Source organism: Phoenix dactylifera, unplaced genomic scaffold, assembly GCF_009389715.1.
Source record: "Phoenix dactylifera cultivar Barhee BC4 unplaced genomic scaffold, palm_55x_up_171113_PBpolish2nd_filt_p 000664F, whole genome shotgun sequence".
NCBI classification, from domain to species: Eukaryota; Viridiplantae; Streptophyta; class Magnoliopsida; order Arecales; family Arecaceae; genus Phoenix; species Phoenix dactylifera.
The window spans coordinates 56,988-83,828 of NW_024068051.1; the positions used below are offsets into that span (position 1 = coordinate 56,988).

Consider the following 26,841-nt stretch of genomic DNA (forward strand, 5'->3'; position numbering starts at 1 on the left):
AGGCTTGGGAATGGAGTTATTTGGGAGGAAAAAAAATTTAGTTGGGGATATTTTGGTCAAAAAAATTGCTTTCCGACAAAGCTGAAAACAGCATTTTCGGAAAGCTCCAAATTGGAGCTTTCTCCAAAAAGCTGTTTTCAGCTTCCCGCAAAAGCTGAAACAGCTTTTTGGAAATTTTACCAAATACCATTTTTTATCTAAAAGTACTTTTGGAGGGCCAGAAAGTGCTTTTTGGCCCTCCAAAAGCTCCCCTAAACAGGGCCTTAGGCCGGTTTGGGAAAGCTGTGGGCAGTACAACTTTTGAAAGTAGAGCTGTTGGAAGTAGAGCTTTCTGAAGTAGAGTTTTTATAAAAAGCTGTTTGATATTTGGTAACTACATTTCTAAAATGCTGTGGCATTTTAACATGTATGTGGTAAACAAACTGAAAAAGTACTTTTGTATGATAAAATTACCATAAAGGACATTGCATAGTATTATACAACAAAGCATAATAAAATATAACATATATTAATACATAAATAGAGTATAATATTACTATAATGTAATATAATATTGTTCTAATATAGTAATATAACATTGTATACTATAGCATAATAATTTAATATAATATTAAATTATTAACATAACATATCAATGTAATATAATGTTATATTTATAGTATAATATAATAATAAAGGTATAAAATATTGTAATTATTAGCGTACATTAATTTTTCATAATATAATATAATATTAAATTATTTAATATAATATATTAATGTATTATGATTTAATATAATATAGTATTATATTTATAGTATAATACAATAATAGAAAACAAGAATATCTTTTCTTGCACAGAAGTGAGTTTGATTCACGGCCAGGGTTCTTTGTTAGAACTCCAATAGCTTTTTAGGTTTATAAAGGGACAAAGTATGTAATTGTTATATTTTATTATGAATATTTTGGTCAAAAGAACAGCTTTCCGATAAAGCTCAAAATAGCTTTTTTGGAAAGATTCAAAATGGAGCTTCTTTCAAAAAATTATTTTTAGTTTTCTAATAAAGCTAAAACAGCTTTCTAAAATTTTTACTAAATATCATTTTTCATCCAAAAATACTTTTGAGCTCAGAAAGTACTTTTTGACCCTTCAAATGCTCTTCCAAATGGGGCTTACTTGCATATTCAACTTGGAGTTTTGACGCTTAACTTGGGACTAGTCTTTTGGTCTCGACCCTTGGGGATCAAATTTGTTCATGGTCAAGTCCAAATCAGGCGACACGGGGATTGGATATGTAACCCATTTACCCCTCTAGATTTTAAGACATAGTGTCAACGTCAAATTGGATTGGTCCGTGATCCACCCAAACGACCAAAACCAGACAAAGAAATAAGGTGTGCAAATCTCAATTCATTACCACCGTGACATCGTGCAAGTCAAACCCAAACAACGCAAGGAATATATATATATATATATATATATATAAACCACAAAAGAACAGGAAAGCCCAGGGAGCCCGAAAACCCTCCATGGGGGAAAAAAAAGGGTAGTTTTGAGAAGAGGAGAGGAAGAAGGGGAAATAGAGGGTTTTTCTTTCTCTATTTGGATCTATCTCTATCCTAGATTCGTCTTCTCTTCACGGGCTTCTTCCAATGGAGGGTTTCTTCGGGAAGCTGCGGAACCTGGATGCCTACCCTAAGATCGATGAGGATTTCTACAGCCGGACGCTCTCCGGCGGCATCATCACCATTATGTCCTCCATCGTCATGTTCCTCCTCTTCATCTCCGAACTCAGTAAGTGGAAAGACTCGATAATTATTATGTTTTCCTTTTATTCGTCGATGCTGTATGATATTTGCTTGATATAATGGATTTGTTAGATAAGCGCTGTTGGGATTTGGCTTTCATGCTTGGTTTTCCGCCTATTTTTAGTATTAGGGTTTTGCTTTTTGTTGTGGAAAGAAAATTTATGGGGTGTCTTTGGCTGTTCCTGTATTGGTGTGCGGTTACTTTCCGATAACTTCTTGTTGTAACCTTTGATTTTTGGAACATAAAATCGTGATGTCATCGTAACAACCTTATAGCGGGTACTTGTCATCTGTATGCGTATGAGGTCAGATCTCTCTGGCAGTTGCCGCTTGCTGGTTCAAGAACTACTAGAAACTCATTAAAATCGGAATATACGTATTTTTGTTTTTGTTTGTATTATAAATATGAGCCTTGTTACGGAGCTATGATAGAGGCCCAAGAGGGCGACAAAGATGCAGCAAGAACCTATTAATTTGGTTTTGTGTCACAATGGTCAGCCATAGAAGCTATTTCTCATACATATATTGTTGGAAGAAATGGTATGAAGGGAAAAAAATAAAAAACCTTAGATCGAACACTTTATTTTCGGTCCCTCATGCTATCAAATTCATAAATCCAGACATTTGAGTTGAATATTGTCCTAACCATTGAATCAACTACAGTTGATAGAAATATGATTTGTTTATGGAGTATGATATGTTTATCATTGAGGCCATCACAGTTCTTCTTCTTCTTCCTCTTCTCTTCTTCTTCTTCTCTAGTGAGCTACAGGATGACGATAGCCCTCTTAGCCAGTGAGCTACAAAAATGGGGGTTGTCCTCCCTCAAATGCCCCTAACGGCCCCAAACTCTGGATAAGGTAGGAATCAATGCCAGGTCACTTAGTCCAACGTCCAAGAACTTTATCAGCTCGATAAGCTGGCATGTTCTCATCACAGTGTGTACCTTTGATTTGGAAACTATGCCCTTTTCAAATGGTTGAAAAAAATGAGTTTTGCTCCAGCTAATTGTCCTGAGAAGTCAGCCTAGTGGGTTGTGATTGTTTGGAACTAATCAGCTAATTCTTAAGCCTACAGTTTTTTTTCCTGCAAGGGAAGGTTTTTTTTTATATTATAAATATACTGATGGGGTATATTAAGGCCTATAGAGTACAACTATGTTCAAAATTCCTTTTTTTCTTGTAGCTGATTCTTAAATGGATCATGAAGATAATTAGTGTGGTTTGAAAACTCATTTTGGTTTTGGCCAGCCAAATGAGTTTTGGTTCTCTGGCTATTGTAGTTTCAGCCAGAAAAGTATAAAAGAATTAATATAAATAAATATGAAAAATAAAACAGTCAAAAATATCTTGGACATCAACTAATGGTTTCTTATATTGTTTGGGACCTTTGAGTGGATTCTTCCACTAGCATCGCACTTAAATAATCATAAACATATTCTTATGAATAAAATAGTCAAAAAAAACATATATCACATCATGTTAGAGTTTAATTTGATGCAAATTTAAATTGTTTAAGCTTTAGATTTGTTGTGCCTATGGCCTTTTTTTTTTTGAAATTCGTTTGAACCCAATTCATGATGCATTCAAATCTTCAAGAATTTGTAAAATTAATGTAGACTTGCGGAGGTAGTTACCGTAAGTTGCTGAATGATGAAAGAGTTTTGTTGGATGTACATAGTATAATTTGTCCCTATAGGTAAATTTTGTCTAGAAACTGAAATTGACCAGAGTTTCAAATTGGTCCCATTTGAAGTCAAAGTGTTTAGTTTTGTTTATCAAAACTTCAGACCATGATAATTAGGAAATAGTGGTCGTTTGGAGTTTTTTCTTTTCTTTTCTTTTCTTTTAAAAGTATAGAGTATTTAGTATTAAATAGTCATTGGATATGGTTCAATTTAAATGAATAGTCTAAGTAAATAATAATCTATGACATGTAGAACTTTTGGACTTATTGGAGTCTTTCTACATATAACATGTTAAATGGTATTTGATTCTTTATAAGCTAATGAATTGTATAAGCATCAGATGCTACTTATTAAGGAAGAAATGGTCTCATTCTTCTTATCTAGCTATATTTGGTTTTCCTTACTTTGATATTATACCGTAGATTGGCTACCTTTGAGCAGAGGGGTGGGAAGCTTGGGGTTGGGAATAGAGGGTTTGAGGGAGGAGGAGAGCGAGAGGAATGGGGGGAGTTTAGAGGGAGATTTCTGAAACTCTAGAGAGAGCAAAGTAGAAAAGGGTTTTCCTTCTTTCTGGTGGTGCTGCCTTGATTCCAAGGTGCAGGTGGATGATGATGGTTGGCACTTCGTATTCAAGACAAGAATGGTTGGTGGAGTTACTACATATCGGTTAATGGGAAGACATCATTGATGTGTCGATGGAGGTATTGGAGACCTTTTGGTAAGTGGGAGACCAAGCATCCTACAAGATTTAAAATAAACTTTAGGACTGATAAGATGGAACCATTCCCCAGGGAATGGTGGCGACGTAAACCTCTGATAATGGGTCGAAACTTTTTCCAGTTATTTTTTTCCTAAACCTAACCCTCCTTTGAATTACTCCTCTGCCGAGCCTGGTATTGGTGGCTTTGCTCTGTCCTATGGGGAAGTTCTCAAGTATGGTCATCCTTGAGAAGTGAACAGAGGATATCCGAATCACTCCACTAATGATGGTGTTACTATCTCTAGAGAGGGAGTTGAGAAGAACTCTTTGAATCTGAACGCATATCAGATTTTTTCAATGCTAGAGGACAGGGTTTTAACTCATAACTCAGAAAACACCTACATCTAATACACCATCCCCTGCTTGGAGTAAATCTATTGGGTTTCTGGTTCGTCGTTGCTTTAACTCGTTGGGAATTATAAATCTTAGTGCAGGAATGAGTTGAAATGCTCAATCTGCAAACAAATTGGGCACTTTTATAACTCTTATGAATAAGCTGATGTCAATCCTATTGGCATGGAGTAGTTGATAGAGCTAGTGTTTATTTGCCTTTCATTGAGGATATTGAGCGTGTATCTACCTATTTGTCTAGGGTGGCTTATTGGAGACTTGGGAGATTGATCATAAAATATGTTGCTGCTTTCATACCTTTGATCATATCTCAGTTTGCTAGTTGCAGAATGCATATGTTAGGTTTGAGGAAAAAATATTAGGATCAAGATTGGTACACCTAAAATTTCTGGGTACTAGAGGTGGAGGCTTAGGTTTTGACCAGGACCAAAACATACTAAAATGCTCTTAATTCAAATTCCTCAGCGGCCCATATTTTGGCTACCCTGTTACGAATATTTTCTATGTGATTACTTCCTATCTTAGAGCTGACAACTAGCTAGTCTTACATCGGGTCGTCTCAACCTTAGCTCCAACATAAAATAGTTGTAGACTTGAGGGCAACCTTGGCCTAGTTTAGGCTTGAACTAAGAGGCTAAGGTCAGGTCCAAGCCCAAAACGACAAGGCCTAAGCCTAAGCCTGGCTTGGGGCTAGTGGTCAAATGGAGGAGAGGAGATCGAGTGTGGGAAAGGTGTGAAGGAAGGGCTGATGATGTTGGTGGTTAGAGGGGTTGGGTAAAGGCAAAGGGGAATGGAGGCAGATAGGGATGGGTGAGGATAGGGTTTAGTCTGACTAAATGGTTGGAATTGGGGATGGAAATGGAGGTGGATGTTTGAGCATTGGGATGCACGAGTTGTTCTGGGGATAAAGAAGATAGAGAGGCGAGAGTAAGGGTAGGGATGGAGAAAAGATAGATGGAGGTAACTAGGGTGGTTGAGGTTGGGTTTTGAGGTAGCTGGTCATGAAGAGGAGGTGGCTGGCAATTGAACAAGGGTGGGGGAGCTGGAGATGAGGGCTGTGGCTCTACGGGGTGGGCTACAATCAGGGACTTTAAGAGAGAAAGAAATATTTATAATAATTGCATAAGTAAAAAATGTTGTATATATCATGGTCGGTGGAACCGTTACGAACCACCTGATTCGGGGTATATCGAGCTGTACTGGCGGCGGATCAGGACAGTTCTGGCAACCAAAATGAGAAACTGGGATCGAGAGGAAGGAGAAGGAAAGAGAGAAAAAGAGAGAGCAGGGGAGGGAGAGAGAGGGAGGGTGGCACGAGGGCCCACCCTGTACTGTTTTCCTCTCTCTCTTTTCCTCTCTCCCATTCTCCCTCTCTTCTGCCGCCTCTACTGTGTCGGTACGGGCTCAGCACAGGGGCATACCGACCCATACCCCGGACAACCGGTCCGGGCCTCGGTTCCGGTACAATAATCCTTGGTGTATATTATGTGTATAGTGTGTGTATATATGTATATACATATTTATTTTGAGCTTCAAGTTGGGGGCTAGCTCTGCCAATTTGTTTGGCTTGGGCTGCATTTAGTTCAAATGTCCGATTTGGAGCCTGACTTGTGTTCCAGGCTCTTTTACAAGTCGAAGCCTATCCCATAGGTGGCCTTCACCATGGCCGCCTTTTTTTTGTTGGTTTCTAGATCACCTATCCCACAGCACATTCTTCTGGATTTAGCTCTCAGGCCAACTCTAAGTGATGCACCTTAAATGCACCAGTGTGTTAGAGGTGTGGAAGGCTTGTTCTCAATGAGAATTATAACATTGGTGTAATGAATTTGAAGGGTTACAAAATGTTTTACTTGCATGTAGCTGGCAACTAGGGAGTGGTAACAATTGTTTTGACTACTTTTGAAAAGGCTCATGAGGTTTTTACTGTGATTTCCCTAAACCAAGGGCCTGCCAATTGACTCTAAATAGTTTTGAGGCATTGTGTATATTGTGATTTATAATGTATTGATGATGAGACTGACAGGAGTGGAGTGTCAATTTTTTTTTTTTTGAAATTCTTAGATCATTTTTTCTGTAAAGTTTTTCAAACTTAGTCAATCTACGATTAATGTTGACGAGTTTGTTTTTTCAGCATAGTTGTCTCATTTCTTTTGAACAGATTACCAAGTATTGAAAAGTGCAAGGAAGAGGAATAAAGAGATATCAACATTTTTTGTTAAATAGTTTATTTTGAAAAAGAAGCTCTAATTTTACAAAATTTAATGAGTGCAAGTTACATAATCTCTAATGTTAGACATGATTTTCAGTTTATGTCTCTGATAGGTCTTACTTCAACAGCATATCATGCTACGGTAATGCTAATTAAGGCATTGTTTCTACACAATTAGTTTGTCAAATAGTTAATTGACACGAGCAGAGCGCTCCCTCGGTTTTCTCCCCTCTCATTTAGGAATTTCCACGTGATTCATTTTGTATTATGTACTTAACTGTATTTTTTTAAATAGTTATCTGGCTTGCCAATCAGTCAGGCTATCGCCTTTGGACCTCTCCTGCTGTTGCTCCTGCTGAGTCATTAAGTCTTTTGTATCTAATCATATTGGAAGTCTTTGTAATTGCAGCCTGTAATACTTCTGATTTACCCCAAAAAAGTCTCAAGCTATCTGGTTCTCACTAAAACCTGTCCCTTAATAGATCTTCCAGCCATGCTCTTTCTCCCCTTATCTAATATTTTGCTTTCCTACTTTAACTTGTATTTTATTTATTATGCTTATTTTACTTCTGGTTGCAGGATTGTATCTTCATGCCGTTACAGAAACAAAGCTTGTGGTGGATACTTCAAGAGGAGCAAGACTTCGTATCAATGTAATACCACTTTGTATCATGGAAGACTTTTTTGTCAGAGCTTCATATACAAAGCTTGTTCCTTTTTATGAGTTTAACTCAACATTTGGAAACAATAACTTATTTTTCCTCCCCTTTTCTAAGATATTTTTATTCATTGGCTTTGTAGTAACTTAACCGCCGAGAGTTTATGACTAGTTTACAAATCTTGTGGTATAAAGCATGTCATTTGATAAGGAACTTGACTGCTATATATCCATTTGTTAGAAAAAGCAGGGCATAATTTTAACTTCTATTTCTTTTGAAGTCCACATAAATCATTTGTTTTGAAATTTGAAGGCTTCTCTCACATTTAATTCATGTTTCATCATTGAAAGTGCAGTTTGATGTCACCTTCCCTGCCCTTCCATGTTCTATGCTCAGCCTTGATGCCATGGATATCAGTGGAGAAGAGCACCTTGATGTAGTATGTATTACTGTTAGACTCATTCTCTTTGTTGGAGGAGTCTGTCAAACTGAGCATACCTTCTGGCAATAAGCTATATTGTTTCGGGACTCTTCTCGACTGATCTTTTAATAGATTTCTTTTCTTGCTTTGGATTTTGTAGGGGCATGATATTGTTAAGACACGGATAGATTCCCATGGCAATGTTATTGAAGCTAGACAAGATGGGATTGGTGCACCCAAGGTCAGCAATTTGTTATTGAAGCTGTTTGAAGTTGCATTTTTCAATTAATGTTACTGAAAACTATCCTTTTTGATCCAAATGCTTTTGCATTAATGCACATATACATGTATGTTTTCAATTAGTCAAGTATATACACAGACATATATGATATTCATTATGACTGTTTAAAACCAATACTTGGCAAGACTTGCAAATGGTTGTCATCAAGGTACGCCGTACTGGCTTGAACCGGATGGTATAGAGCATACCGTATCGTACCGGTATCCGGTACGGATAGCGTACCGACATTTGGTATGCAAAAAAAAATTCTAGACCGTACCGTACCGACACTGTGCTAGTGTGGCACCGATACGGGGTCCGGTACCGAAACGGCGAACCTTGGTTGTCATAGTCAAAGACATATTAAGATTTAGTTTGTCTAAGACCATTATTTATTGAATAAACATGGCGTAGGATGAACTCTTTATTTTTCAGTGTCTTAATTCTAAGTATTCTTGCATTGTTCAAATATATGCTCATGCGTCTTGCAATAAGACATCATTTCTTGCAAGCAGTTGAATGCAGCATGAATGCATGGCCAAAGTGGAAATCCTACAGCATGTGTACTTAACCATGATCTGTTTATTACGATTTCTTAGTTCTGAATGGACTTAGCAAATCAAAGGTAGTATGAGTCCGCATATGATAATGGACAAGATAGATTATCTCCTACAATAATCTAGAAGTAGGTATTGATGTTATTGGGTCATAATGATACATCTTTTATAATTGTTTACATACATTTTGCAAGTCTGTCTATATTCATTTTACAACTCGAGGAGAAGCAATTTAGATAACAAATTGCATGAACATGCGTGATGATGTCTCTAGGAGTCACAAATATTTTGGTGCCATAGCCCAACTTGCCGGATAATTTGGACATGCATTTTTCGTTTTTTTTTTGTCAATAATTGCAAAACATATATAATGAGTACTTTCATTGACTCTCTAAGGGAGACTGCATATGGATTATGGACCATATATACTGAAGCCTCGAAACTCTGCAATCCACATTCACATGACCCTTCTCAATTGTGACAAAGTTACCAACATTTAACTACTTTTTATTATTGTTCAACATAATGTTGACTTTTAAACATGGGCTAGATTTGTGAGATGCTTCAAAAAATGGGTTGATCCTAACATTGGCTAGATTTATGCAATCTGGAAGTAAACCTCGATTATTTATGTAAGTTTGGCAAGTCTAGATAGTATAAGGAATACAATGTTAACATTTATGTCTTAGGCGCAAACTAAAAGCAAATGCAAAACTGAAACAGTATAAGGCGCAAAACTGAAACAATATTCCTATAATCACCATTGTTTTTTTGATGAGGTGGGTTCACATCTTCTTGATAGCCTGTTGAAAAAGAGCGTTAAACTTGCAAAAAACATGAATACATTGTAATGATGATGAGATGGTTGGTATTGAAGAAGATTAAATCATTTGGAGTGAATCATGGTTATGCTTCTCATATTTAACTTTTCTCAAGTAGGAGACAAATTTGATCCTCGGAAAATATATGTATATATATATATTGTATGCATGAACTATTAGGAGATCCAAATGGGTTGGATCAGGACTGCGCTTGTCCGAAGTTCTCAATAAGGCCAGCCTCATAATTGAGCTTGGAACAATATAAAATCATCCCTAAATAAAACACAATGCTGGCCTCTTTGTCTCCTAGTCACATGATTCATAAAGCTGACTTGTGTGGTTAGAGCCACAAAGGTCCAGCCCAAATAAAACCCAGGGTTCACTCTTGCTGCTCCCAGTAAAGGTGGTTCAAAGAGGCAGAACTGGCCCTTATTTAGGCCCCAAGTCTCCTCTTTGTTAGCTAAATCTTCGTCTGAATTTATTTAGAAACTTTAGCAGATTTTTGGCTGGTGGCTGCTTCATGGTTCATATTGCTTACTAGATCTTGGTAATGCAATGCATGTGAGAAAGCTATAAATGGCCATGATCCTCCATTAGATTTTTTTCCGACTATTTATGTAACTCAATAATGACACTTTCACTCAGTTAGTGCACCTCTATTGTTTCTCTATTTTGGAAGAAGAACTAAACTAAGTGGGTTGTGTTTGTCGAAAGTAGGAGTAGCAATAGAGGTGTTAGGAGTGGAGATGCAGATGACATTCATGTTCTTATGTGTTTATCAAAGGCTTCCATGTTATAATATTAGAGCTTTTAGTGCTAAAAGGCTTGGGACCATAGGTTTTTTATTTGCATGGATATGAAGTTAATTGAGTCCTATAAGGCTGCAAATTGGGAGATTAAAGGCTGCCAAAGCAGGCGATGTATAAGCTAATGTAATCATTTTCATGCACAGTAACTTGAAGTTTCAGTGAAAGAAAGAAGAAAAGCAAGGGGAGGGTGACCCTCCGTTTTCCCTCTACCTTTTCTACCTTCTTATCTCATACGCTACTTTATTCTCTCCATTTCTACGCCTTTATTTCTTCATATTTACTTTATTTGCTAATTTTATACAATAGAAATTACCATATCTAAATCAGATCCAATCCATTTTCCTGCAAATTTTCACAAGCAGCCCTATCTTCATCTAGGTTGCATCAGTAACCAAAGATAGATTAGGTTCTTTCAATGAAGTATGTACCGGTTCTATGACAAGGACTGGTTTTCAAGGATCTTTAAGGGGAGAAACCAAAACTTAAAGCTAATTTTAGTTGAACATATTTGCTTCCATTTATAGAGGGTGGACCTTGGTGCAATGGTAAGGTTGCTCCGCTGTGACCCGGGTATCACAGAGTTCGAAATATGAAAATTGCCTCTTCGCATGTGAGAGTAAAGCTGGATACATCTGACTCCCCCCAGAATCCACGATAGCAGGAGCCTCATGCAGTGGGATGCCCTTTTTTTTATATTTGCATCTATTTATGCTTTATGGTTTGTTAGACTATGATGTTGAATTAAAATCATTAGGATGTGGATTCAGTACAAAATTTGGAATTGTAGGTGCATAACTTAGCATTTTTAGGATTATATCTGTTCTAGGAGTAAATAATTCATCCTAATTTAATATATATTTCAAGCTGTCTCATACTTTGTCATGAGATGGCTCCATATTTTGCAAGTGATCTTCTTGGTGTAAATGAAAACATCTAAGTCGTGTAGACATTGCTATGATTCAAGTTAGTTAACCTCTCTCATGTGCCAGTTAGTATTCCCTACAAATTTTGCTGTTGGTATCCTGTTCTGTTTTAAATGATAAGATACGGCAATGGAGAATCTTTTTACATATCTTTTGATGGCTTTTTAAAGCTGTCAGCACACCATTCATTAGTAATTATAATTTTTGAACAAAATATATAATACCATATTTGCATTTAAAACCAAAAACATTTATTACCCTTCCCTCTATTCACTTTTCTTTCTCATTCCTCCTATATTCTCCTTCTCTCTAGGGTCCACAGCTTATCTTTTGTGACCCCCTGCCTTTCAGTCTACAGCCAGTCCACAGCTGCTGCTTCATCACCCCTTCAGTCTTTTTATCTACTATCATATTACTTTTGTGAATAGATCCTTACAAAGGATAGTAATCTCTTAAAGCACCTGAAACCCTCTTGGACTCCAATAAGTAAGAAATCAGGGACCCACCTGTGGATCTTGACATGGCAGTCCTAAAACATGCTGGTTCCTGCTCCATTGGCTTCTTGACCTGAATTCTCTAGGTTTGTGGAATTTGGCACCTGAGAACCTAAGAAGAGTGTCATCTCCATGATTTTGCAATGAAAAAAGGACTCAGATCCCCATTGCACTAAACTAGGCAAACTATGGGTTGGAAATAAAACCGACAACAATAGGACTAAAACTATCTCTTTGTTTTTCTCCATGACTTCACTGAAACTCCTAGGTTTTTAGTGTATGTTTTTCGAAAAAAGAGGGACTTGAGTAGAAGTCTAAAAGATCATGCCCTGTTGTGTCAATAGAAAACAGAAAATAATAGTCAAAAAAATGACATGCAGTGGAGGACGTCGTGCAAGGGACAATAAGATTCGCTTGACAATGTCAACTCTGCTGCCGCAGTCTCCTCTGGTTGGGTGATCATTAATTTGTTTAGCAGGGACTGATCTTTCATCTCTCTGTTTTGCTCGTCTAGATCTTGTTTTGTCTGAATCTGTTCACATGACCTTTTTTCATATTTTTTTAGGATTTTCTACGGTCTGAGGCTGCAGTCCCCTGCTTTGGATGTTTCATTTAATTTTCCCTTTCTGTGTAATGAAGTCTTGATGGGTCCCCCTCCCTCCTCTCTCTCTCTGAGGGGTGAAAAAGAAGCAAAAGGAAAAAAAAAGTTAGTGAGGTGGAGACAGTGAAAAGTGAAGAAGGAAAGAAGATGTATTGAGCACCCTAACCCTCCAGGTTGGCTTCCTTTTGTCTCCTACGGTGCATAGCTCAATGCATGCCACTGAAAGCCCTGTTTTGCATTTTGACATGGATGCTCTCATCTTCTATGCCCACTTTCTTCTTCAAGTTGGCTTTCAATGACAGGAAATCCCCAGAGGCCCTGCCATTACCTCTGCTAGTTAGTTCGCAATTCCCTCATGAACCTTCCCATGAGACTGCTGTCTACTGCCAAGTATTCATGGGAGCTTAATGGAAACTGTGCACAACTGTAGCAAAATTGAAAATGCCAATAAAAGAAATAGAATTATATAGGTGTGGTAAATGGCATTGATGGAAGAAATTTGTGAAGGGGGAACAGCTAAAAGGGTTCTCAGTAAGAACCTAGAAGATAAGAGGCTGTATAAAAGTTTCCACATGATAAATTAGATACGTTGATTGAAATTTGTGAATATTTATATTTTGTTTGAGTCAAAACATATTGTATAGGGCAGGTAAACCCAAAATCAAAATGTAGGCCAAGAAGGATATTGCAGAGATATTTTATGCTATGCTGTACTTTGTAAATTTCAGAAGAATGGGGAACTAAATGAAATACTTCTAATAGTATCGAAGTGATGTGAATGTAGTGGCTTGCTTTTGGAGTATATTTTATTTATTAAACTCCACTTATCTCGAGGAAAAGATTTAAGAAAGTAATGAGACCAAAATTGCTGTATGAAGTTGATAATTGGGAAATGTAAGGTTCAAGCAAATATGGGAGTCTAGTAAATATGAGAATACCAGGATAGTAGTGCAGTTTGAGACTCAGGGGTAAGCCTTATCAGCAAAGCTTAAAAGCTTCACGAATGAATGATATAATGTTGGAAAACTAAGTGTAGCATAAGAAACAAATTCTTGAAGAGTCCTCATATAGGAGAGGATCTGGGACATAACAAAATCTGAAGGGAAGTTAGGTTTGATTTAAAAAGTCTTCTTTTGAATAAAACTTACTTTTTTAATTTAAATGCATAAAGCCACCTTCTGATAGTGGAGTGAAGTCATTTTGGTAGCTTTCTCTCTTGTTAAGAATTGAACATTTGAATTTGTTTAAAATTCTCTTGATACATGTCATTGGAAAAACACATCAACTTTATACTTTTCCTCTCATTATGTGATTTTTTAATTTAATTTTTAACATATACGATTTTCGTTTTCTTAATGATAAACTATATTTCATTTTTTGGTCTGTATCTTCTCTTCCTTGCTGCAATATATGAATTGACATTTGCTGTTCTTAACAGATTGACAGGCCTTTACAAAAACATGGTGGGAGGCTTGAACACAATGAGACATATTGCGGATCTTGCTATGGTGCAGAAACGGTATATTCAGTTTGCAGCAGTAGTAAAGCGTTATTTGGACATTGCATTTCTTGCAATTATCATTAACCACATTGTGAACTCTTTTCATGCTGAGTAGCAAATGTTCTATTATCCATGGTTTTCCAACTTTATCCTACTTTGTTTGTTCATTCATCATTCATAAATTTCCTCTTTTATTTAGGGAGACGATTTTATGTAACTGTATATTCATATTTTGACATGATAATTTAATATGGGTGTTTGTAATCGTTACATTTCAGATTGATCCTATCCATGGCCAAGTCCTTAAAGTCAAAAGCAAAATAGCACATATTACTTGATAACTAAATGTCATGATAATTGACCTCATGTTCATTTGGCTGTCTAAGGTCAAACTTGAGATTCTAATTTCATACTTATTGGACCTACCAGATCCTGTAACTAGGATCTAGATTTTTACTCACTTGGATTAAACCAACCAGATTTGAACACACTAACATGAAGTATTAAATTTTTTATATCATTCTTTTCCAATCTTTTGGAGTAAACAGGGAAGCATGTGACATTCTGTAATTTATGTATCATCTGCAATTTTGACCTTTAGGAGCTTGTCGTAAGGTCGAAATAAACTCTTCAAAATGGTATGGTACAAGCACAGCCTCCTTCTTGCTTACGTCAAGTTCAATCATATGCTTATCTTTTGACATGCTGATGGATCTGAACCATCAATCAAACCTAAAACCATTACTATTCAGAACTGGATTCAGGTTCAGATACATCAATTTGTTACCAAGTTTAGATCATATAATATCCTTTTTGATTTTATTTATGGATTTGCACGGATTTCTCCAACTAGACCTGCTTATGGCCTACCCTCAAGTCCATTCTTACTCAATCCATCCAAGCCATGTTTGGTCTTATAAGCCTAGAGCATGATTTTTAAAACCCCTTCTTCATAATGTCTGTCTCTGGCCTTTGCTGTGTACATCTATATCATATCACATAGATTTGCTTCACTAGAGCTTCGTTTGATGCATATAGTTCTTACCTTTATAATACACATTTTTAAGTGTTCTTTGTTGAGATATTCCAAAATTTAATGAGAGCTGATGCCTGTTAAGACAGAGAGCACCAAAGGTTCTAACAACATTGTTAAGAATGCATGGAGACTGGTTGGAAGTCTTTGTAGTAGCTGTCATGTGACTGATGAGTTTTCAATCATGTTGTATTAGCATTAATGCTCAAAAATAAACCATCAAGTTATTAGATAAGTTATTCCTAAAATAAGAGCTTTATGCCAAGAATAGCGTGTGACAGCTTTTCATTGAAATAGCTATCCTTGAGATAAGCAAGGTTTGATTGGAATAAATATTTCTTTCTTATGCTTGTTTTTAAAAGCTTTTTGGACCTTATGCCTCCTTTATTTCGAATTAAAATCTGCCCTATTTGATTAAAAAGCTATTTTTTTGGAAAATTCTGGAGGCTCAACAATGATAGAGGCCATAACTTGACATGCAAGCATTGGATGTTTGCAAGGATACTAGCCAATATATAAATTTACAATAAGATATGGTCCCCTCATCTAAAATTTAAATACTAAGGTTTCCCTTGCTAAACAAGCCTAATCTGCAAGGTGAACTATTCTTAAATGTGTAAACCAACAGAACAATGAACAATTGACTTTCACCATGACATCCACCCTCAATCAATTGGTTTTGGGAACCTTGTGCAGAGAAGGGTCCTAACATGAAAAACTAGAAGCCGAATTGACTTGTAGAAAGAGTTAGATGTGTGCATAGGTTGGATTGGGTCGGTTTGGAGCTAAACCCAAAGCCGAACCGATTTAAACTGGTGTACTAAAACCGAAATCAAACCGGACTGACCATCTACAAAAACTGCTTGAAACTAACCCAAAAAATTCGGCTCGGTTTGGTTCGGTTTATCGGATTGATATTCAATAGGCTGGGCTAAATGGGATGGGCTGAGTCTAAATATTAAAAAAATTATTTTATTTAGGGTTGATATTCAATGGACTGGACTATAATGGGCTGGGCTAAGTCCAAACATAAAAATTCTATCTTATATATAAAAAAATATATAAAAAAAATAAAAATTTGAAATTTATATATATAGACATGTATGGGCCAGGTTAGGTCGGTTTGAATATATATTTGTAAATATACATACGGGCCCGGGTTGGGTTGCATCGGATCGGTTTGAATTGGTTTTCAAAAAATTCAAATCGAAACTGAATCGAATTTTTTCGGTCCAAGACTTTCTCAAACCAAAGTCAAACCAAAACTAAAATGATATAAACCGAACCAAAGAGATTGATTCGGGTTGGGTTTGTGATTCGGTCGGTTTTTTGCACACCCTTAGAAAGAGTTGTCTTAAAGCTACATGTATTTAGCTCATGAAGATTGCAGAAACCCTCTAAGGTTCCATTGGATTGAGAAGGCTTTAGTTAAAAAAGGAAGAAGGCATGGCTTTACACAATGGAGTACTTCTAATTCAAGGCATAGATTTAAGTCAAGTAGCCAATTGGAGGACTGCATTGCTCCAGAGTTGAGGTAACCATGCCGGTGCTATGTAGGCCTCGTACTGGGTGGATACTTGTCTTGCTATGTTGTGTCAATGTAGGTATGCATTGGCATATAAAACACATTGGCAGACATGCACAGGCATGCAACTGTGCTTGGCGGTAAGGTACTAGCATGATACATGCTCAGTAAGGCTGCAAATGGGTCGGGTCGACCCGAGACCCGACCTGCGTAGACCCGACCCGATCCGAATTTTAGGACTCGCGAGTCCGGGTCGGGTCCTAAAATTGGACCCGAATCATTTTTTGGGTCGGGTTTGGGTTTACCGAAGGGACCCGATTCGACCCGAATGGACCCGAAGAGAGGGGGGGGGAAGCAAAAGAGAGTTTTTTCTTTTCTTTCTTTTGTATGGGTCATGGCACTATTGGTCTGTCAGGATTCTCTCTCGATCTATTACACTGTTGGTACCTCTGGTGTCTCGGTAGCTGGCTTTTTTTTCCTTCTGTTTTTTAGTTTTTGTTTTTTTTTAACTTTTGCAGGGAGGAAGTGAGGGAACACTGAACTGAATATGGGTCATGTGCCAGTTTTCTGCAATGGAATTGGATTTTGGAAGAAGGTCTGGGATTTTTTTTGTCCTCGTGAGAGGGGAGCTGGGAGACACCAAGTTCCGTCCAATCAGTCATATAGACAAAAAGTAGTGTGATTTGAAATTTGGCTTGTAGACCGACTTAGTAAGTCATGGGTCATCTGTTCTGACTGGAGGTCAATTGCAAGTCTTTCAAGTCATGGGTCACCCAGCACCTCATAATTATGATATGACCAAATTAGATTTGCCCAAATTCTTTCTCAAAAGCACAAAAAATGGACCCGATTCAGATCCGACCCCGACCCCGACCCGACTCGGACCCGACCCGATCTTCAACTGGGTCGGGTCTGGGTCCAAAATTAGGACCCGAACAAAAAACCGGGTCGGATCGAGGTCACCGAGGACCCGACCCGATCCGACCCATTTGCACCCATTGCTCAGTGGCCTGTGCGACTCACATTTTGATCCTTGACTGCTAACGGGCAATATACAGTACCTGATAAAATAGTGTAGTTACATGCATGACAATAACATAGCTAAGGACACCCTTTCCTAACTGAAGAATCACAGGCTAATGGTTTGCCTTAGATAAAAGCATGAAATAATTCTTTATGAGTTTGTGAGAAGTTAGACGCAATAAAGTGATGGACTGCTACAATAAGATATCAGACAGTGTCAGGTGATCTTGGCATGCTTCACATTTCCACCCTTGTGGAAAACTTGATTATTCGTAGCTTGAATAATTTTCAACAAATATGAGTTTCATACTAACTTTGCTAATCATTTATTGACAGTAAAACCAAACTATGTTCTATATATAATAATCCATCAAATGATACTTGATGTTGGTAATGAAACAAAAGATAGCTCCATAAAGATATAGAAGGCAATAATTGATCGACAATTGTAGAATCATTAGCCTGATCATCATTTGTGAAGGCTCAACTCCAGTGAAGAGGCATAAGAGAAGATCAAATGGTGGTCCTGAAAGATAGTAGAATAATCAGAAAAGTCTTTGAAGTGAACAGTATGAGGAGCTCCTACTAGCTGGTACACCATTCATGCTGAATGTCTGATGTGCTGGGAGATACCAAGTACCTATCACAATATGGGAGAATGTTGAGTAGAATCATTACGAAACACACCATTTCAAGTGGAGCAGAAAGGAAAGACACGGGGGTGGGGTGGGGGATGAGGGTTGGTGGCAAGGGTGTAGGAAGAGGTGGGGTGATGGATGGAGAGGTGATGCAAGTTGAGATAGAAGGTGAAGAGACAGACAGACTATGCTTCTAAAACTAATTCCTTATTACTTATCCTTCAAAGCTTAATGCAAATATATAATGACATATGCAATGAATGTTCTAGTTATTGGTCCATATAAGTGTGGGAGCTTCAGTTGCCACTGCAAGCACCATTTAAGTGTGGGAGATTCAGTTGCCGCTGCAAGCATGTTGAGGTCCACATCCTTAATATAGAAAAGCTAGCTCAATCCTTCTCAGTAAATTAAAAGTTCAATCATGATTTCTGGATGTCCAAATTTTGTGCTACTCTGTTTAAAGTGTCATATTAAGGCTTGGAGGTAGGATTTTTGCCCTCCTGTTTCTTGCAATACCTTTCCTTTATCTTTATTTTTAAAGAAAACCCTCAAGCTGGGATAAGCTGAAGCTGGATTCCCACAAAGCGAAGCCTTCAATTACATTATGTAATAGAAAGAGAGTTCTTTTTTTCTTTTGATGAGGGGCCTGAATGAGGTACCATGCCTCTCTCTCTCTCTCTGTGTGTATGTTTATTAAAGACGTGCATATCATGCATATCATTACAGGGTTATGTTCAAGACACCTTGAAGCAGCTTGTCAAGGTATCTGAGACTACAGCATACAACCATTTAGGAGTTGGTAATTTTATCCTTATTATCTACTATAATATAATCTTATTCCTTGTATGCAGTAGGCTGATCATACTGTAATTAACTAACTATTGGCACGTGCATATTGATCTTTAAATAATAATTGTGATACTAGCAATTGATGTGGAAATGTTATCTTAATTTCATTATTTACCTAAAAAGTCTATAACACTTGACCCTCAGTGATATAGATGCATTTTGATTCAATTATTCAAGATGCAGCACTTAGGAACAGTTTGAGAACAGAATTCAATTTTCTTCCTCGGCTATGAGTAAAGTTCTGAAAGAATGATGTCTTTTAAACAAATATTTCTGTGTAGGATATATTTTACTTCAAATAATTATGAGGTTTGCTGTTGCTTCACCCACTGATTTCCTTTATCCAAATATGTTATTCTAACTACTTATTCACTAAATTGGGCAGTTAGCATCTCTTCCACATTGTGATTTTCTAATTACACAGCTGTGCCCTTGTTTATTATGGTTATAAGAAACACATCTGCAAAAGTGTCTGATTAATCATCTGGGTTTTGGGATTCCTGCAGTCGGATGAAGATTGTTGCAACTCTTGTGAAGAAGTTCGTGAAGCATATAGAAAAAAAGGTTGGGGTTTGTCAAACCCTGATTTGATTGATCAGGTATCTCAACATGAAATCTTATTGTTTCATGATTCATTTTTTAATTTCTTGCATTGTGACTCTGACAAAATTCTTGCTTCTTAAAGTTAATCTAGCTTGTTTATTATTTTTCGCTGCCATGAGCAAAGTTTTATGTATATTTTTACATGTGACTTGGATCATCATTACTTTTATCTTGACATTCATTATGTTGTCATCCTAATTGTTGGTTGTGGTGTCTTATTTGAAATTATCCTGACTGCTTGCTTAAGCATGGACCTTTTGACTTCGCTCATTGCATAGTTAGCGATATTTTCAATTTTACTTTATTTACTCTGGACGTTGTGAGTTGTGACAGTATTTGGCATGTCAATTTAAAGGCCAGCTACATCCGATATGGTCTCACAGTACACCATAAATTGTACAGCAAACAGATGTCACTAGAATAACATAGCTATCCAAATTATGCCGATGGCCATAAAGAGGGGGAAATGTAATGGTATAGACTGATTACCTACTTGAGATGTCGTAGCAGTCAAGGATTAACATTCTAATCAACTCAATCTACTTAGCTTGTTAAAACTATTATTTACATTAGTATTATTGCCATTGTTTGAAAAATTAGCCCATTTCGGCTTTTGAGTTAGGACATCGCTCCACTTTTGGGCAAGTCAAGTTAGGGACGCTCGTCAGTAGAGCTCTCAGTTTGCTTTTCCTTATATTTCCACTATAACGTAATGGAGCCCCGATTTTCTTCGATGCACGATATTAGGCATGTTTATATTTGGTGGACAATGCATTCTATGATCTGACATTAAAGGAGTTACAACTATTTAATTGATGTTGTGCATGTTCTCAAGGGGGAAAAATATACATATCGTCCAATTGCACTTACTCTTTCTCTGACCTGCAATACTTATTATGATTTATTTAATTCTTAGGGTGGGTTCCCCCTCCCTTTTTCCAAAAGGAGAGAACATAATTCTTAGTGCCCTTTTGAGGTTTATTTTCCAAACTTGTCTACTTCATTTATATTTGCCACTGGTTCGTGCACTCTTCCCTAAACGCTTTGGTGTGTCTCTTGCGCAATATTGCAAGCATCAGCAGACCTACAACTTACCTATCTTGCCTAAACGCAAGATCAGGCCTGACCAAAGTGACCAACAATTCATAGGTACACCCAGTGAAGGCCTGCATACTAGAAATGAGGCCCCAGATTTTTCAACACCGAATTGATTGATAGATATGCTGCCGATCCCATCCATGCTGCACCCTCATCACTTATCATTTTTCTTTTTGGTCACTTTTTTCCTCAAAAAAAAGTTTTCAATTCCTAATCCCAATTCCAACAAACATTACATCTTTGACAAACCATGGAACAGTTGGTTCCGAAGCCGACACACCCACACAACAAAACCTTGTCAAAAGCTAGATGGCTTTATTTTTCTAAAAAGAAGAAATTTGTATAGAAACATCTTTGCGGTACATAGATTTGCCATCCAACTGCCCCCTTGGATCAATTAAACGCCAAATATGAGTGACATCTGCAATGAAATTTTTTGAGAATGTCTAGATCAAAGTCCGCCGAACCGATACAGGGACTCGTACCGATCAGCGCCCTGTACAGTCGGTACCGGTTTGGTGCCGAACCGAACCGGTAGGGCGTGCCGTTTCACGGACCGGCACACCCTAATTTGTTTGTTTTGCAGCTCTCAAAAAATTTAATTAGTAATCACTTTTTTCAAACTTTTTCTATGAATTTAAGTCTATTTTGATTTTTTTTAATGCTTTTTTGATGTTGTTTTGATGTTTCTATGATCTTAGTTTAACCTAAATAGCATTATTGCCACAATGGCCGCACTATGGCAATAATGCCATAGTGCTAATTGACTTGGTGCGAACCGACCGGTTTACACTGAGTCAACATCGAACCGGTTGGAACTGACCGGTTCCGACCGGTTTTGGCAGGTTCAGGCCGGTTTCGGCCGGTCCCATTGTGTTTCCGGCTCCTATGGGCTAGAACCGTTTCCTATTAGCGAACCGACCCGATTTCCGGTACTGCCTGAATCGGGCGGTTCGGCCCGGTTCGGCAGACCTTGGTCCAAATGATTAATTTGTTCTACCATCACTACTCAGCTAGAGCATGGTGGCTAACTTCAAGAGATCTTTTTTTTTTTTATTACATAGAAAATACTATTTCATTTAAAAAGTGAAAGAAATGATAATATCTAAAGGGTCCCAAAAGCTACAATACATCACAGCCATCCATCGAAATCTTTTCATATCAGATGAGGCACACGTCACCGTACTGCCCAGATTATACAGCCACCCTCTTCTGTCCATGCTTATGCAAATCCTTATTTCCATATTGCATGTACCCTGCTTTCGTTGTGTTTGCAATGAACATAACGATATATCTATCTTGCCACTAGCAGCCATCAATTTGTGCTATCCAATTAATTATCCTGTTGGCTATAAATACATGAAACATTTTTAATTTGCTTATTCCGAACATCCTGGATGTTGACAGCTTACATTGGCTAACTAAAGGTGGCTGATACAGTTGTTAACCGTGTCTTAGGGTCATGACCACCTTTGAACCAAAGAAAATATTTAAGCTCCTGGCGATGCTGACTTTTGTTGTGATGTTACAGTGCAAAAGGGAGGGTTTTCTTCAGAGGATTAAAGATGAAGAAGGTGAAGGATGCAACATCTACGGTTTTTTGGAAGTCAATAAGGTGGCTGGAAATTTTCATTTTGCCCCAGGAAAAAGTTTCCAGCAGTCGAATATGCACGTGCATGACTTGCTACCATTCCAAAAAGAGAGTTTTAATGTAAGTAAACCTTTGAAGGAAAAAATTAACACTTTAATTTGTAAATTGTTTATAAAGATAAACAGGAAAATGTTTAAAATCTTGGGTCTGTCAGTTTCAATATGTAACATGTCTCTGTTGATGCCAGATTAGCCACAAGATTAATAGATTAGCTTTTGGAGAATACTTTCCTGGCGTTGTAAATCCTCTTGATGGGTAACTTTCCATGCCCTCAACTTCTTCATTTGCCATTGAAATTGTATATACTGTTATAATCCCCTATTCAAGTTATAATACATTTGGTTTTTGAAATATCTAGAGTGCAATGGGCACAACAAGCACCATATGGAATGTATCAATATTTTATCAAGGTTAGTCTTCTTGGTTTGTCTTCCTTTTTAAATTTTATAGATGATAAAAGAAGATGTCCTATTTGCTACCTTAGTTTGTTCTTACATGGCTAAGAACCTAGCTGTCTCCTGTTGTCACCTTGAGACTATGTTTGAAGGGTATTGCTCACTCATGGGAAGTCCTTATTAATTTATTTCTTTTCAGGTTGTTCCTACTGTCTATGCAGACATAAGTGGGCGTACCATCCAGTCCAATCAGGTAGAAATGAATGTTTGATGCAATGGCCATTTCTGCATTATCTGTGCGATAGTCTCTTGAGATGTCTTGGCGTTCGATTCTGCAGTTTTCTGTAACAGAGCATTTTAGGAGTGATGATATTGGTCGAATTCAATCTCTTCCTGGAGTGTTTTTCTTTTATGATCTTTCACCAATCAGGGTAAGGCTTTCACAAGTTCTGCTTTAGCTCTGGAATCAACTATTTGCCTTGTGTAGTGGGCTTTTTTGCATTAATTATTTTATCCACTTAGTTTGACATATTTGACAGTCTGCTCACAGTTTCATTTTCTTATATGTATTCTTGGGTCATCTTTGAGCTATTAAATAAGCTGAATGGATTTTTTATGACTGTTTTATTTACCAGATATGATGACTAGTATCTATTGATGTTTACTTGATTGTGTAAATTGAAAAATTCATTCTTATAATACGTCAGAATATTATCGGTTATCAATTCATGCTCTATTCACTTACGAATGTATCATGTGTTCATTCCACAGTTTACCCATTTAAAGATTGTTGTGCTGTTCCCTTCTTCTTATAAACTTATTCTGTTTAATTGCATTTCAGTCCAATATATGCAAACAATGGTTGATTACAAGCTTTCAATTGTAATGGTGTTCTTGAACAAGTGTTTTGCACTATAATTGGCATCTTATGGGAATGCACTTTGCAGGTGACCTTCACAGAGGGACATGTATCATTCTTACATTTCTTGACCAATGTTTGTGCGATAGTTGGAGGTATTATGATATATCATTCTCATTATTGTCATTGTCATCTTACACAAGAAGCTTTATGTGATCCGATTGTGTTGACTTAATGAGTTCTTTGCTCCCGCCATTTCTAGTCTTACTGGCTTAAACAGAGCCGACCTTGATGCATTATTGGTCTAAGGTTAACAATTAAAAGCGAGGTTATAAGATAATGTGCAAGCATTATCGTCATTTTTAACATTGTCACACCAAAGCTGCAGGGTTCATCCCATCTATAGGGTGTTATTATAATAAATTATTTTTCATAATTCTTTTGTGACAAGGGTCAACCATTAATTGGTGCTTTCATTGTTAGTACCTTCTTTGGCATTTGCCAGATTGATTCTACAGCCCAAATTTTGTAACTCCCAAGGCTCTTTTTAGAACTTTGGTTTCCAATGCTGTCCTTGGATATGCCAACTTTACATGAGCATTCTCCTTTTCTCATTTTATTTTGCTCAGGGTTGCTTGTCACCTTTAGCCATCTGTCTAGTTTTCAGTAGATGGGACAGCTTATTCATCCTCAATCAAAAATTTAGCCACAATGAGTTGCTTGACAAAACTTCTAGGATGGTGTGCTGAAAAATCAGATAGGGAAATTACAAGAAGGCATTGAATAGGTTTTCTCCCTTGGAATTATGTGAAATAACCAAGCTAATGGTCAAATGCAGAACGATACTTAGCCTACATGGTAGGGGAATGCTTCTTTCGCATGCATCACTGAAGCTATATCATGCACTTTCTATTATACTTATAGTAGCTGAGATCATTTGGATACTTTTGAAATCCGAAGCCATCCAATGTTAGAATGAGCTCATTCATATATAATACATACAGTTTTTGTCAAATTTCAATGGTCTTTTTTCTCCTCAGTTTTGAAACAAAAGTTTCTTATGATTTATTTTTGCACTATAAGTTGATTTCATGGTATTGTTTCATAGTTGGAGGGACATTCCAAGTTAAAAAAGATCTTATCTCAATTTATGCCAATTATCTAAGCGAATGTTTACACTGTTGCCTATGTCCAGGTATATTTACTGTTTCTGGAATATTAGATTCATTCATCTATCATGGTCAGAGGGCAATCAAGAAAAAGATGGAACTCGGAAAGTTGAGTTAATTATTGAACTCTTGTGTAACCTTTTACGCTTGCCCGCCAAACAGCCTTGGTCAGGGAGGATTCTTGCAGATGGATGGGCATTGGAGGGCATCAACTCACAATGAACCATCTCAGTAAACATAGACAATTTATGGGATTGGGTCTTTTTTTTTTTTGGTTTCTCTATGATGCACGCTGAATGGTGGTTGTGTTGTGGATCTTAAAGACCGCTTGAAAGCTGTCAGCCTTTGTATTCTAGTCATGTAAAAATGGTGAGTTGCTGGTGGAGCAGTGGCAGTGATCACTCAGAAATTTCTGTAACGGATGACAAAGAACTACTTGAGGTGTTTCACAGTTTTAAAAAAAACAAACGAATGAATTTTTCCAGAAATTGTGTTGCAACTTTGATTTCTTGTGGATGTGTTCTTTAGCTGTGTGATAGTGCAAATCATCCAAATCTTGAACTTTTGCATCCCATCGGTGACCCATATATTTACCTGAATGGGCAGGTTTCCTAAAGCTTGGTAGCAGCTCATAAAGGGGTCGTTTGGTTCGCAGAAAGCATTTTTTCTCCTAAAAATTAGATATTTTTATTATACCTTTAATAAAAATTAGATATTTAATGTTTTTTTAATGCTGAAGGGTTTTTTTGAAAAAAATAAAAATGGAGTGATTTTCGGCTCATGGAAAAGTAACTTTTTCATATTTCTCATGAAATTTTTTCTTTCATGAATCATGGGAATCATATTTTTATGGAAATACAACTTTTCAGTTTCTTTCTTTGTAAAACTTCTATCAAATAAGAGGCATCTCATTATTTTTTTTGTTGGCCATATTTTTTTTCGCTTTTTTTTTTCGTGAACCAAACGAGCCCAAAGGAAAAACCATAGTGGTTGCTTTCATTCAAGTACCAGGATTGGTCGTGAGTCACTGTAACGGTTATTTTGCTATGTACCCTGAAAAAAAAAATAGAGTTCCTGTCGAGGGTCATTATTCTTTGAAATCCCATATATGTTGGGACAAAAGACAGCTCTTTGAAGCTTGGGTCCTCAAAGAACATTGTTATGTTTTTAGGTGGGACTGACAAGAATGTAAAAAGACCTCCAGGGTAGAGTACTGCCTTTCATGCTTACACTAAATGACGTGGTCTTGTGTTATGTTAGTGCATTGTTCACACGGACTACAAGCTTTGTCTCATTCATGTAAGCTTGATGGTTTAATATATGTTTGATGGACATCCTCCAAAAAAAAAGGGATCTCTGTATCTTTTTAATCTCCTGTATTTTGTTATCTCTGCACTGCTATTCTTTCGACCTGAGTTTGGTTGATGCCCTTGTCAGCTCGCTGAATGTTTGATGCCCTTCTTCGTCTCCTTCTTTGGTTCTTCTTCTTCTTTCTTTCTTTATATTGGGTGACGTTTTCTATCTTTGCCATACTCATGGTTCTGGGAAACATTTTGGCGTTCCTAGACATCCATTCAGCATAAGGTAAATGCCCAGCTGTGCTCTAACTGGCAAGCATTATGAGGAACACCAACTATTCAGCATAACTTATGAGTCATGATCAATCCCCTGGTTTTCGATAATCTGAAAGATATTTGGCTGTATTTTCTGCTTAACAATCCTTCTCATTGTATATCAAATATTGATTGTTGTTGACTGACTTTCTACCTAATTTTCTTTCTTCTTCCTTTTTTTTTTAATTTGCCTAGACTTCCTGATTTCAGCTCAACCTAACATAGTTAGCCCGGCCTACAATTAGGTAAGATTACTCCACATGCACTCCAGAATTCTAGAAAACTAATAGCATATGAATTTGATGGACATTTAAAGAAAATTTACCCCAAAGAAACAGCATTTTAATAAACAGTTTTGTCTATGTGCTTAAACCTCTGTTACACATATGATTATTCAGGTGCTTAATGGATAATTTAATAGTAACAACATGGACTTACACTCAACTTCTATTTGAGTGGAAAGAAAATAATAATTGGTCATTCGATGACAACCCTATGACTAAGGCTAAAATCGGATCGAATAC

At 37.1% G+C, this 26,841-nt stretch overlaps 1 protein-coding gene across 1 annotated transcript; it reads left to right on the forward strand.

Moving 5' to 3' along the window:
- Nucleotides 1-1,468: 1,468 nt before the first annotated feature.
- Nucleotides 1,469-25,203, forward strand: LOC103720310 (endoplasmic reticulum-Golgi intermediate compartment protein 3-like). Its single transcript, XM_008809954.3, has 13 exons — nucleotides 1,469-1,774; nucleotides 7,375-7,448; nucleotides 7,810-7,893; nucleotides 8,036-8,116; nucleotides 13,799-13,879; nucleotides 19,436-19,528; nucleotides 22,162-22,341; nucleotides 22,469-22,536; nucleotides 22,640-22,691; nucleotides 22,876-22,929; nucleotides 23,015-23,107; nucleotides 23,624-23,690; nucleotides 24,731-25,203. Exons 1-13 carry the CDS (start codon nucleotides 1,633-1,635, stop codon nucleotides 24,820-24,822), a joined length of 1,161 nt encoding a protein of 386 aa, XP_008808176.1. The 5' UTR covers nucleotides 1,469-1,632; the 3' UTR covers nucleotides 24,823-25,203.
- The last annotated feature ends 1,638 nt before the right edge of the window (nucleotides 25,204-26,841 follow it).